Source organism: Hakea prostrata, chromosome 4 (genome assembly GCF_041222555.1).
Source record: "Hakea prostrata isolate BN-2017 chromosome 4, UWA_Hpros_2, whole genome shotgun sequence".
Classification (NCBI taxonomy): domain Eukaryota; kingdom Viridiplantae; phylum Streptophyta; class Magnoliopsida; order Proteales; family Proteaceae; genus Hakea; species Hakea prostrata.
In genome coordinates this window covers 16,156,111-16,170,283 of record NC_142603.1, presented here as the reverse complement: position 1 = coordinate 16,170,283, position 14,173 = coordinate 16,156,111, and the positions used below count along the sequence as shown (strand labels likewise).

General features: G+C 38.9%; 2 protein-coding genes across 2 annotated transcripts; one reads left to right on the top strand and one right to left on the bottom strand.

Moving 5' to 3' along the window:
• Positions 1 to 4,478: 4,478 nt before the first annotated feature.
• LOC149018173 (root phototropism protein 3-like) lies at positions 4,479 to 7,746 on the top strand. The gene is made up of 5 exons (XM_089154299.1): positions 4,479 to 4,567; positions 4,731 to 4,856; positions 4,992 to 5,061; positions 5,293 to 6,558; positions 7,202 to 7,746. Exons 2-5 carry the CDS (start codon positions 4,744 to 4,746, stop codon positions 7,733 to 7,735), a joined length of 1,983 nt encoding a protein of 660 aa, XP_089010425.1. The 5' UTR covers positions 4,479 to 4,567; positions 4,731 to 4,743; the 3' UTR covers positions 7,736 to 7,746.
• Positions 7,747 to 9,481: 1,735 nt separating this feature from the next.
• Positions 9,482 to 13,562, bottom strand: LOC149018172 (transcription factor bHLH143-like). Its single transcript, XM_089152492.1, has 4 exons — positions 13,401 to 13,562; positions 12,493 to 13,023; positions 12,223 to 12,378; positions 9,482 to 12,120 (listed from the first exon to the last, which is right to left on the bottom strand). The coding sequence occupies exon 4, from the start codon at positions 12,101 to 12,103 to the stop codon at positions 10,859 to 10,861; it is 1,245 nt and encodes a 414-aa protein (XP_089008618.1). The 5' UTR covers positions 12,104 to 12,120; positions 12,223 to 12,378; positions 12,493 to 13,023; positions 13,401 to 13,562; the 3' UTR covers positions 9,482 to 10,858.
• Positions 13,563 to 14,173: the final 611 nt, after the last annotated feature.

Here is a 14,173-nt window from a genome sequence, read left to right as displayed (position 1 = left end):
TGAGACAGTGATCATCTTCTTCGGATCCCGAGGACTTTGAGTTGTGCTTCATTCTCGGGCAAGGTTGAGGTTTGAGAAGCGGGCTGTTCAAAGTTTTGAAGAATCTTTTGCAGTAATTGAGGGTTTGAGAGAGGGTTTGAGTGATTCTTATAAAATAATGTGTATTTACTGTTGTACCCCATCTTAAACGTTAAAATTTCAAATACACAACCGCATAAATGAGTAAAATAAATTGCCTCTCATAAATCATAATCCATAATGGATAAAAAATCCATTGTGAATTTTGAAAGTTTTTCTATTATTTTAAATAAAAATAAATATGATAATAGATGCCAAACAATTAAAAATAAAGAAAATTTCTAAAGAGCCTAAGCAAGTTGATTTCATTTTATTTGATTGGTTATTTTAACTAAGGAGATATAACAGACAAACACTTCATATTATTAGAAGGGATTTTTTTTTTAAAATAATAGCTTATATCTAGACCTGTAAATGGATAGCCGAAATCCGCCTCCGAATTCGCATTCGTATTGATTTAAGGGTATCCGTATCCGAAAATTTTCTTAACGGAAAATATCCGTATCCGTCCGCTAAGCAACCGGATTCGAATAATTGTTTATCGAATCGGATAATATCCGGATAAAGTAAAGTATTTAACATTTTTTTCTTTAAAAATAGATGATAATCGGATTCGGATACTGGTAATCGGATTCGGATAGCGGTATTCGGTAATCGGAAATTAGAAATTGATAATAAAAAATGTAAAAAAGTAACAATTATCAATCAATAATCGGATATTTTATCCGATCGAATTATTATCGGATATCCGATAAAATTTCGGATTCGGATAGCGGATTTGCTATTCGGATTCGGATACTGGTGTATCCGAGCCGAATCCAGTCCGTTTACAGGCCTACTTGTATCCTCTTCTAAGAGGCTCTTATTTTTCTTTTTCTTTTTCTTTTTCTTTTTTTGTGGGTTTCGGGGGGAGATATGATTATAAGAACATTATTAGAGAAAATAAGAAAGTGAGAAACGACTTCGGATCATCTCCTCCGATCGAGAGCACTATGTGCTACCCGACGGCTATTGACCACAATTACAAGGGGGCCATAAGATTAGGGTGATGGTTTTTTTTTTAAATGTTTTATTAATTTTTACTTGTATGCTCCACATAGTATATGGTTGTAAAGCTGTCAAGGGAGATAATCCACACTCATGAGAAACACCTTGTAGTACAAACCAAAGGATCTACAATAAAAGGGAGGAAGATCTACAATGAGTGTTATTATTATTATTATTATTATTATTATTTTTGTAAAAACAATGAGTGTTTAATGAGTTATAAAATTTAGTCACATTAAATATTCTAATCCAATAGTTAAGATAAATCTAACAAGTGTTTTTGAATTAAAATATTAAACGTAGTTCTTTTTTTTTTCGAATCCGGACTAGCTAATCACGATTTACTTCCCAGGGGGAGCTATATAATGCCGACCGGAAGCACTTTGTGCTCCCCGAAGCTTCCTGAGCACAAAAACCAATGGGACCCACGGTGAAAAACACTTTTTGGAAAAAATTAAAAATAAAATTTTTTCACCGGGGACCGGTTGGGCGAGCCACGGGGGGAGTCCGGACGCGCCCCCGACGAGCACTTTGGCGCCGCCACAAATGCAGCCACGGTGAAAATACTTGAAAAAATAAAAATAAAACTTTTTCACCAGTAGGACCCACTGCATTTTGTGGTCAGGAAGCCATGTGTGCTCCTCCGACGGGGAGAAGATCCAGATTCAGGGGGAGCACCCGGATGGGGAAATGATCCAGATTCCATTAATACCGGTAGGTCACTAAGCGGGTAGGGCCAATAATTTGCAGAGAGTGTCAGAAACGTTGAATGTTTCTCACTAATGGGCTGAGCTTTAACCCCCATGGACCTGGCTCATTCTACAACTTAGACAAGCTTCAGTTGGGCTACTTTGAATTTAGGCCCAACATACAATTTGTTTTTTCTTTTTTTCCTGGGTAAGTCGAGGCATGATTACCAGCATAAGAGGTTCTTTTTCTCTCGATAACCAACCATGCAAGTGACTTCAAGTTCCAATGAACCAAACAGTAGTTCCCCCACTCCATTTTCAGAGGTGGAAGAAGAAGAAGAAGAAGAAGAAAAAAGAAAGAAAGAATTCAATCTTGGCATGACAAAAAGATTAACATTGAAGTTGAGAACGAACAAGCCTGAGAAAGTCGTCTTAAATTTATTTCCTAAGCTAACTGGTTTGAACTTTGAAGTGCCATAGAAGTGTTACTTACCCCACCCAAGCAGCAAACAGAAACAATCCATGTGAGGGTGGCAACGTGGCTTCACATATTACCACAGTTCATCGTTTTGATATATTGTATCTATTTTGTCAAGATTGGATTGATCATTACAGCTTCCACCTTGTTCTCTGTTTCCCCTTTCTGGGTTACACCATGACCCATTCTTTAGTGCTGATTTTATATGATATCTAATGCAATAAACTCAAAAGCAAAGCATGACTTGATGTTTGGAGAAGTTTTCCTCTCTGTTTGATTGGTGTTTGTATCGCAAAATAGAGCAAAATCTTCAACACCTGATCCTCACCTGACTTGAACCAAGGCCCAGCTCTGTTGGGTCACTTCCACAGCTCATTTGGGTGCCATATTCCACACAGTGGCAAGAAGCACCACTCCACAATTTAGTTTAAGAAGGTCATAAATAAAGCTAGTCAGTCTCTCTAAAATTAGATTTTTTATCTTCATGATGCATTATGATGGTGAAAATGATAGATTTGAATTTTGCGCAATTAATGCAGTATTGGGTACGAACGCACACTTTTTAGAAAAGAACGGTCGATATCTCAACCTCGACTGTTTAGTGCAGGTTCTAGGCATTAATTAAGCAGTACCCAACAAAATAAAAAAATAATAGATAATGACTAAGGTGATTTTGAATCTACCAAAAAAAAAAAGTTAAGTTGTGGCACTCTTCTTTAAAAGGGATAGAAATCATTCTCATCCACACAAATGCCTAGCTCACGGTCATAGTTCCAAAATGGTGCAGGGGCTACATGACTAAGCAATAGTCTTTTGTAACTTGTAACGATGGCATTTTTGGCCAAATTTAACTTCTTCTTTTTTAACGATGGCATTTTATATGGTCTGTACTGATACTAGAGGCTAGCCTTTTGTCATGGATCCTAACAAAAAGACATTTACTGAGGTCATCAACTCATTAGGTGTACGAGGCTGGAAATGGAAGGAAATCAAAATTTTGTAATAACTCTTTGGAGTAAAAAGCTTGCAGATCACCAACGGGGTTGGTCCAAGTGGTAAGCAACTTGGTTCGCTTAAGCAAGGTTCTGGTATCGAATCCTTATCCCCACTGGGAGACTCACCCACCACAGACCAGGTGTGCAATGCGGGTCGAACCACCGGTTTATAAACGGGGGTAGGCAAACCAAAAAAAAAAAAAAAAAGGCTTGCAGATCAAGTATATGGTCAAGAATCATTCAGAGAAGCTAATTATGGCTTCTGAGCAGATAAATTCATCCATGGGTCCCCTCTCTATCAATTATGGTTCTTGCAACATAATAACAAACAAAAACATAACAGATTCCCCAAAAAATTACATTATTCATTCAATCATTCACAATTGTTGAATATGGCTCATGCTTCTCATTGTGTTGCTGAAGGACACAATTTCTCTGAACCTCAAAATTTTTTACAGTTTAAGCTTGGACCCATAAATAACTATGGATTAAGGTTTCTAAGTACTTATTTATATATTTTTTCTTGTAATGAAACATTTAATTTAGTGGAATAACATAATGTTGGACGTACCTCAGATTGAGGTGAACGAGAGTAAAATATATGTCTCTTTCTTTCTTGTTATCTATTCAATTGTGTGTGATTGATTGCTCTAATCCTAACAACAATAAATTATAATCACAATGTAGAAGTACTGATGATCACAATGTATATGTACTTCTCACGGTGGTGACAGCCTCTATATTGAGAGAGTAAGTCCAAAAAAATATTGAGCCCGACCCTTCATCCTCCATCCCCCATCCCCGACAGCCTCAACAGACTCTCCAAAAAGCCACACAAATTTTTCAAAACCTTAGCTATTTTTTCTTTAATTTTAATTTTTAGATTCTGAAGTGACATGAAGCATTTCATGGCTAAGCTCAACCTGACATGCATTTAATGATACCTGGTCCATCTGGAATTGCCCACTAGGAAGTTGTGTGTGTGAAATTTGTCAATATGGTATTTTGTCAGGCTTCCAGAAATTAATGTAAAGAAGATTATCTCCTCACCAATCGAGGTATATTTGTTGGGATCATAAATTTAACAATTAAAGTAGCATTAGCAATTGTAGAAAATACAGAGAAATCGTTTAGAACGATGGATTGCAGAAAAGCTGAGGAAAAAGACAGTAGAGGATCAAAATCTCCATTCTTTATCTAGGAAAAAGCATCATCAGAAAGCCAAAATAAAAAAGCGATAATAAACAAGAAACTGTGTCAAGCCCATTACTTCACAGCCTGTAAGATTATTACAAATTCCATAAGAACTGGAGAATTTAAGAAGATTCTAAGAAAGCCCATTTGTTTCTGTGACTTCTTCACCAGAACCTCCCTTCATCTTTCCTGTTAAATCTTTTCCTGGTCTGTTCTTCTGTTGAGTTATTTATTCTTCATCTCTTTCAGGGAGAATTCTATAATGTGGGAGTCAGAGAACGAGTCATTTGGGGCAAGAGAGTATGGAGAAGAAGTCCCCAGTTCAAGTCAGCATCGTGTAAAAACTAATGGGTTCGAGCGAAAGGATCAATCATGGTAATTCAACCTAGATACAACAGCTTTTTTTTTTTTCTTTCTCTTTCATCATTTCTGTGAAAAATCTCTGTTTAGAAAGCAGCAAGGTTTGAGCTTCTAAGTTCCTAAAACAAGGTGGTGGTGTCCTGTAAATAGGTACGCTGATACAGATATTCCAAGTGACTTGCTAATACAAGTTGGAGACGTTAATTTCCACTTACACAAGGTAGTTTCTTCCCTGTACTGAAGTTCTAACTGTTTGGTTCTCTGCCTTTCAGACACTTCTGCAAGCTTTTAAACAACTGAGATCATATATTAACTTATAAGGGGTGTTTGAAACTGGAAAGGAACCGGTGTGGATTTTACAATTTTGAAATTGGAAAAATATAAAGATTCCTTCTTGGATTTTTTATTATTATTTTTTTAATGTTTTTGCTTCCTATTTTGTGCATGGAAGTATCCCTTGGTTTCTAAGAGTGGAAGGATGAACAGACTAATATACGAGTCACGGGATGCAGAGCTGGGTAGAATAGTAGTGAATGACCTTCCTGGTGGAGCTGATGTATTTCTGGTTGCAGCCAAATTCTGCTATGGGATTGCAGTTGATCTCACAGCTGCAAATATCTCAGGCCTTAGATGTGCTGCAGAGTATCTTGAGATGACAGAGGATTTGGAAGAAGGAAACCTCATATTCAAAACTGAAGCCTTTCTGAGTTATGTGGTATTGTCTTCATGGAGAGATTCCATTCTAGCCTTGAAGAGTTGTGAGCCACTCTCTCCATGGGCAGAAAACCTGCAGATTGTACGCAGATGCAGCGAGTACATTGCTTGGAAGGCCTGTGCTAATCCAAGAAGTATTAGATGGGCATATACAGGAAGACCCAAAAGCATCTCCAGTCCGAGCAGGAATGAGGAAACAAGCCCCAATAGGAATAAGCAGGCTCCACCAGATTGGTGGTTCGAAGATGTTTCAATTCTCAGAATAGATCATTTCGTCAGGGTCGTTACTGCCATTAAGGTGAAGAGAATGTCCTTTGAGTTAATAGGAGCAGCAATTATGCATTATGCAACAAAATGGCTCCCAGAACTGGTAAAAGAAGATATGGCAGAGGAAGCATGTAACAGCAGAGATGGTAATGATAGCTGGAGAGGTGGGCTTCACATGATTATTGCAGGAACTAAAGATGATCCACTAGGTATTCCGATCAGAGAACAAAGGATGATCGTCGAGAGCCTTATTAGCATAATCCCCCCACAGAAGGATGGTGTCACATGTAGTTTCCTTCTTCGGCTTTTGAGAATGGCAAACATGTTGCAGGTAGCACCTGCTCTGGTCACTGAATTGGAGAAACGAGTGGGAATGCAGTTTGAACAGGCTACTTTGCCTGACCTGCTTATTCCTTCTTATAACAAGGCTGATACCTTATACGATATCGATCTTGTCCATAGGCTTTTGGAACATTTTTTAGTTCAGGAACAGGCAGAATCTCATAGTCCAAGTGGGCAGTCTTCCTCTGAGAAGCAAACATATGAAGGGAACACCAGAAGTAGTCCATCTGCTGCAAAGATAAGAGTGGGAAGGCTCATCGATAGTTATCTTACAGAAGTAGCCAAAGACAGAAACCTTTCCTTGACAAAGTTCCAGGTCTTGGCAGAGGCCTTACCCGAAACAACAAGAACTTGTGATGATGGACTTTACCGTGCAGTAGATTCATATCTAAAGGTAAATCAAGTGCGGATAACTTTTGTTTTTGTTCCTAACTGTACCTTTAATTGAATTCAACTCTGTAGTTCTCAATCTTCTGTAAGGTTTGGCCTTCTGATCATCTAACTGTGTCTTATGAATTTTTGGAACACATGCAATGATTTTATGGTAGATGAACTTAACAGAGTCCTTGAATATCTGATATCAGTGACATAGGAAACAAATTAACATGGATAGAAAGGAAAGAAAGGAAGTCAAAACTTCTAATGATCTTTTCAGTTGTATTTGACTTTTGAGTAGGGCTCCTGCTAGAAAATACTTGGCATGGGAAGAATTGATACTCATATGGCCAAACGTATATAGGAAGATTAGCTCATTCATGGAGCTTGGGCTCACAAACAGGGTTATATTTTTTCACTAACAGGAAGTTTTCCAAGATGTACTTCTAAATCTGGAAATGGTTCATGAACGAAATTTGAATAGCAAATAACCACAAAGACAAATTGAAGTGAAGGCTACAGTTACAAGGATTGAAGAGGAATCAAATGAAAGAATCAAATGAAAATTTAAAATTTAAAAAAAGTCCATTTCCATTTGATACCAACAGCATGAACTGAACTGTCTCTGTTATTGAATTTTAATTTGTTTCTTAAATTCACAGGCTCATCCAACACTCTCTGAACATGAAAGAAAGAGGCTCTGCCGTGTGATGGACTGTCAGAAGCTGTCCATGGATGCTTGCATGCATGCTGCACAAAATGAAAGGCTTCCACTTAGAGTAGTGGTGCAGGTCCTATTTTCTGAACAGGTAAAGATAAGCAATGCCATAGCAAACAACTCCTTCAAGGATACTGGAGAATCTCATTACCAACCGATAATATCAGCTCGAAAGACCTTGCTTGAAGGGACTCCACAATCCTTCCAAGAGGGTTGGGTAACTGCTAAAAAGGACATTAACACACTTAGGTTTGAACTGGATAGCATCAAGACGAAGTACATCGAGCTTCAGCATGACATGGAAAACTTGCAGAGACAGTTTGATAAGATGCCGAAGCAAAAGCAGTCATCAGCATGGAGTATTGGGTGGAAGAAGCTGAGTAAAATCACTACAAAGGAGGGCATTGAGCCACAGATGCCAACTTCAGCAGAACAGACAAGAAAGCCAACCAGAAGGTGGAGGTATTCTATTTCCTGAACAATATGATAGACAGGGTTTTAAGCATGGAATGATACTACATTGTTCAATTCTTTGTGTTCTTTCAGTTCTTCTTTTCCTTCCTACTTCAATTCATTGCCTTCCTTGGTTATTTTTCTCCCTTTTCTTGAAAGATTCCACTGTAAGTGGAAATGGTTACCATGACGTCAGCTTCTGCTTTGAGTTGGGAGAACTTTTGGGCCACTTCTTTGAGTTTTCTCTACAGCTTCTAATAATTCTTCTGTGGGTTCTCATGTCAAAAGGGAAGAAACTTTAGCATTGGATGATTTGAATGAAGCATAAATTTTCAGTTGCTCAAACAGATATTTTCTTTTTCTCTTTTCTTTTCTTTATTTAATTTAATTTTTTTGTTCGGAGATTTTGTTCTATAAAATGTAAATGTTACTCCAACATGGCAACCTGGATCTAAACCAGACCAAACCAGATATTATACTGATGGCAACTAGGAATAAAAGCACAAAGTTCATCTGTTTTTTTTTTTTTTTTTTTTTTTTGGTAATAAACTTCATTCAACCAAGAGAACAATGAGTTACAGCCGAGGAGTCCAACTCAATCATTGAGAGGATCCAAGGAGAGGAAATAGGCCAGACTATCTCACCGGTCAAAGATAGCGCCTTCCGGGATAGGGTGTCTGCACATGAGTTGCTTTCCCTATAAATGTGTTGGGCTTTACAATTGATAAATTTAGACTTTAAATAGTAGATATCATCTAAAATTGAAAGTCTGTTACTGACCCTGTGTTCATGGTCATTCACGCATTGATCAAATCAATGCAGCTAATTCTAAAATCACCATATCATGACCTTCCCCCAGAACAGCAACCATCCCCAGTGCCAGGGCCGGCTCTAAGCGGATGGACCTGGGCTGGTTTTGAAACAGCCATTACACATTGCTCATCTACATTTCTGATTATAAAGCCCAACCCACAACTGCCTCTACTTCCTTTCATTGCAGCATCTGAGTTTAGTTTTACCCAGCCACGATGTGGAGGTTTCCAATCTGACTTTCTCTCCCTCTAATGCAACACTAAATCTCTAGTTAAACTGCATCTGTTTGAGGAACCAAACCTGTTAGTCACAACCCACAAGTTGTCAATAAGTGGCCAAGCCCGGAATAGCCCAATGGGCTTCTGGTTTGGATCTTTCACTTTTCGGCTCCCCTTGTGTCTTATATTATTAATCAGGCCCAAATACAAGTTCTGTGCAAAATATTTTTGGCCCATATGAGCTTTAACTGAGATATACAAGCACAATTATGTAATATCAGTAACAGTGTCCTTGTACAAGGGATATCCAGCCACTTCAGAGTTCTGACCCAACTTGGAAACAGGCCTGACTAATAGCAATGAGAGTCAAAAGATTCAGCTCCAGGAACGATCCACTTTTTAGTAGAATTGAAGAGATTAATCTCTCTTATCCTCAACCCTTGGAAGACTTTTCAACAGCATATTTTTAAGAGATAGATACATAAATAACAATTGATCATCTCTTTGGAAACCTGAACAAACCCCCAACAAACTCAGTGCGCCCACGCAATAGAATTTCTTTTTTATTTGAATAGAACCGGCCGCAAGCACTATATTACAGAATACAGAGTGACTTCCAAGTTCTTCCAAGCCACTGGTTTATTGGTTAACCAATCATTCTCCAAATCTCTGCTCAGCATGCCATAGAAGAGCACCTCCTGCATAAAGATAGTGACAGACGGATTTAAAACATCCCACTCAAAAGGATCAAACTCAGTTTCAGTTCTTTTTTAAATTTCCAACCCAAGGAGAGACATTCCTCCATGGCAATTGGCAACCTGGCATGTCATGTAAACTAGATTCATTGGCTGTAGTAGAGAATGCCATCTCATCTTTTTCTTTTTTTTCCTTTTCAATATGATCAGCTAACGCAAAGTGACCATCAAGTGTTAAATGAAGCCTCAGAAAATAACAGATTGGTCACCAGAACAGACTATGAATTATGCGACGTAATAGAACATCCCGGATGCACAAGCTTTTAATCCAACCCATTTTCCACCTCGATTCTCATAATTCCTACCATTCCATCAAAGATACCGACAAAAGACAGAAAGAAAGAGAAACCATGATGCTTATGATCATTAAAACAGAGAACCATATTACCCCAAAAACATAAAAAAATAAAAAGAAACAAACAGAGAGATCCATAAAGAGTATCATTACCATAACACAATCACAGTGGAATACAAAAGGAAAGATACATAAAGATACACATAAAGATACCCAGTATAATGGTTGGTACTGGCACCTCACAGGACCCACTAAACAGACATGATGGAGAGACTCCATCAACCCCTTCTCGAGTTTGTTCCCATTAATCACCAAAGCCCTACTTTATTTCCTCCTTTCATGCTCTCTGTGACTTTACAACAGCGTGATTTCAGACAACCATATCCAACTCTTAAAGCTTACAAACAGTGAAACATAATCCAAAAGAGAACAAAAAGAAAGGGGCAGGGGGGGCTGAACAGGACTTGAAGAATGGGACCCAATTCACCGAACGCGCATGCACGCTACTTATCCCGAGACCCACCACTACCAACACTTGCCATCCTTCAACAGGATCATCGGCTCATCATATCCACACTTCCCCACATAAGTCCGTCCCTCACCCAACCTTGCATATGGCTTTCTCACAACCTCAGAAAATAACAATACCAAATAACCATTTTAGGTGTCAATCCAGACAAAAATACCATTTTCCCTCACTGAATCATCATTCGCATGAACATATGATGAACAACACCCCCCCCCCTTTTTTTTTTCCTCATAACTCTTAATTAGAGCATCACACTATTTCCAGGGGTAGAGGCAGGCCCCAATTGCAGAAATTAATGATTCCCAACTCCAATCGTTTCAACATGAAGCGCAAAGACTATTCTTGGAGCTTAATTTCTCCCACTGGCACTGACTACCCTTTTCTCTCCTCTGGGCTTTGGATTTGAGACTTGAGACTCTAACTACCATATCCTGAGAGCAATCCACCGGAAGGTACCATTCAACTAATACTGTATCTAAAGTCATACAACACAACCAAATTAACTACTAGTATAGAGATATAGGGAAGATCTCTCTCTCTAATTGAAAGTTGTAGAGGTCCCAAGAGCTTTGGCTTTAACCTTTAGAGATCTCAAGTACTGGATTGCTTCATCGAGAACCAATGCTGCATCCTTACCCTTCCCACAGGGAATTATGCTCTGCAGAATGCTCACGGTCTCTCGTATCCTTTCCTTCCTGGACTGTTTCTGACCCAACAGTGATTCGCCCATCTCTCCTACTTGGGTCCTGCCTCTAGTGCAGCTTGATTCTGCATCATCCTCATATTCAAACGAAACACCTTTAGCCTGTGCTGAATTTGCAGTGTCCATGACTGAATGTGTTGATTCATGAGCACCATTAAGCAGTTTCCTCCTCTTATTTGGACCACCTGAGCTAGCAACTTCTTCTTCTTCTTCTTCCTGCTTTTCATAGCCTGTCATTTCACTAGGGGAATGACCAGTGCTAGCAACCTCATCATCTTCTTCCCCACAACCAGTATCTTCATATTCATCATCAGAGTATAGAAGAGCATTGAGTTCTTCTGTGTCTTCTCGCATTTCATTCCCACCTTCACTTTTATGATTCTCATCCAATCCATCTGAAACAATAGCAGGTCCAAATTGATACTTTGGATCACTGGTAGCTGCCAGATTGTGAACACCATTAGCATCAAAACAGCTAGGAATCTGACAACTCTGGGGTTGGAAAGGGATGGTGGGAGCAACCATAGAACTAATAAAGAAGCTTGTTTGATTCCCGGAATGATCAAAAACTAGGAATTGCTTCTGAACAGGAGCTGGTTCTGCATTGGGAGTAACTGCCACCTTGTTGAAAAATCCATTGGAAAATGCAGAAAACTTGCGTTTTGCAATGCAATTCGGCGGATCAAAGGATGCTGGAGAGGGGTATTGCATCTGAACATAAGCAGGTTCGGCATTAGGAGGAGAAGCCATTTGGCCCAGACATCCATGAGGAAATGCCGAAAGATTGTCTTTGGCAATGCAATCAAGTGGACTGAAGGCTGCTTGCCGGTGGCGTGGTAAGCAATAGAACCACCCATGAGGTTCAACTGGTTGGGCCGTTTTCAAGTGACCCAATTCAGGAAAAGATAACCCTGGCAATGGCAGTGTCTCATTAGCAGAACCCATTCCAATGTAGGGTTTTGCAAAAGCAGGGACTGCATTTTCAAGCCCAGGTATCGGAGAAGGGCTCATGCAGTTTTGAGAGGGTGATCGCAAAGCAGAATGCTGCTGATGAATCCAGGAATCAAAGCTCTTCCCCATTCAACTAAAACAATCACCTGAAAAGCAAAAAAAAAATACAAGATAGTTCAACTATTTGATCTAAGAAGAAGCTCAAACAAGTGTCATTCGTTTCTAGAACCAAGGTCTTGGAATCTTACCAGAAGTAATGGTTACAAATGTGCTTGCTAGTTGCCTCTCTCAGGATACAAGAAAATAACTACAACCTCCAGATTAATTCGAAGAAGTAAATGAAAAAATAGGATGACACAGTATATCTACGTCACGGGCTTCAGCAAATGACGAAAATATTCAGCCTGGCGCACAGGAAAAGACATTTATTAATTCAGGGTCTCCATTAAAGAGAGAAATTAAGACTGGAGAGGCATTCGCATTATCAACATGAATAAGTTTAATTTGCTTCTGCTCACCTGGCAATCCTGCAAAGGTTGAAAGCATGCTATGACTCTAACTATAATGGTCGCGCTCCCTGCAATCCCACTCTCATGCTTCAAAGCCCGGAATCTTGTTTGGCTCGCTGCTTGGCACACCATAACTTCTTCTTTACCCTTATTAACACCCCACAGACTACCCAGAAACCAGATGATAAAAGAAGATCAAACTGCACTGCAGGCACAGATTAGAACAGAAGAGAATAACCGGCAATTGAAGGGTTTATATTACTTGTTTTGATTTCGTTTTTCACGGTAGCCGATCAGCTAATCCTAAGGAAGTAGCAAGGAAGAACGAAGAGGTTGGATCCCATGGACAAATAACAAAAAATTTAAGATGTCGGAAAGCAAGGTTCAACCAAGAGGAAGAGCTACAGAATAACTCGGCAATACAAGTTCAAAGACACAACTCTCCGATACACATCAACAGACAGACTCAACCACCGCATGCTGTTCCTTCTTCGCAAAAAGAGAAGCCACGACGATTTCTTTTGCTGCAACTCAACTACTCTGCAATAGTTCCGAAAGAGAGAGTTAGATCTTGCGCTAGTTCTAGGTATTTAAAACAGATTCACTTGCAAGAACCCAACGAGCATCAGATCTTGAAATTCCTTGTCGAAGCAACCATTAAAAGGGGAATTTTTCAGTAAGAACTCGAAATCTTCAGGAAAAACATATCCGTCAAAAAGTTTATTATTAGACTATAAATGCGTTTTCTTGGGATGAATATAAATCGTTTTCTCTTTTCCTTCCGATTCCTCCGTAAACAGATAATAAAAATAAAAACCTTTCCTTTTACTTAGAAAGACAAGAGAAAAAGAAAAACACAGAAACAAGAAACAACAAGAAGCACTATAACCAAAAGCATCAAACACCAATCTACTTACAGAGAATGAACAAGGTGAATCTTAGATAAAAACTTCAGATCTCGACTTGCTCGGTTCGATGGAGAAATCCAAAAGGCGAAAACCAGAGACCCAGAAAAGGAAGCGAAACGAGAGATGAAGACGGATTATGGATAAGAGCTCTGAGAGAAACACTCACTACAGTCAAAAGCAATTGACAGGGAACACAAGACGGAGTTGTTAACATTATATAGAAAACAAAATGACGACACTACCCCTGGTTGGGAGAGACAGATATGAATAATTTCTATAATAAAATAGAAAAAATATCAATCACGTTTTCATAATTAAAAATAAAATAAAATTATTAGCAGTCACGGACTCACGGAGGTAATGATCTTACCTGAGAGGTCTGGTCAGTACACCTGTTGGTAGGGGTGGAGGGTAGAATTGGAATCTGATAGAATCTTCTTCAGCGGAGAATAATCATGGCAGTATCATCTTTTTTTTCTCAATTATACCCCTCTTCTTTTCCCTAAACTACCATTTTATGCCATAACCTGAATAATGGCCATGGGGGCCAATGTCATCGGGGGGGCATGGTTTGTGTCCTTTTCAGTAAAAAATAAATAACTAAAAAAAAGGACTTTGTTAGTGAGTAACTTTTTCAATTATTAAAGTAAAAAATTAATCTAAAGAAAGGAATTGGAACGTTACCCTCGTTTTTTTTTTGTTTTTCTGTTTTTTTTTTGTTTTTCTGTTTTTTTTGTTGAGGTGGGGGAAGGGGGTCCAACTTCATTTGCATTACAGCATTG

Excerpts from the sequence above, each read along its gene's own strand:
- LOC149018173 (XM_089154299.1), top strand. The coding sequence starts at position 4,744 with ATGTGGGAGTCAGAGAACGAGTCATTTGGGGCAAGAGAGTATGGAGAA. Across the intron at positions 4,857-4,991 it reads GAGCGAAAGGATCAATCATG|GTACGCTGATACAGATATTC; the intron begins GTAATTCAACCT and ends TCCTGTAAATAG. Across the intron at positions 5,062-5,292 it reads TTAATTTCCACTTACACAAG|TATCCCTTGGTTTCTAAGAG; the intron begins GTAGTTTCTTCC and ends TGTGCATGGAAG.
- LOC149018172 (XM_089152492.1), bottom strand. The coding sequence starts at position 12,103 with ATGGGGAAGAGCTTTGATTCCTGGATTCATCAGCAGCATTCTGCTTTG.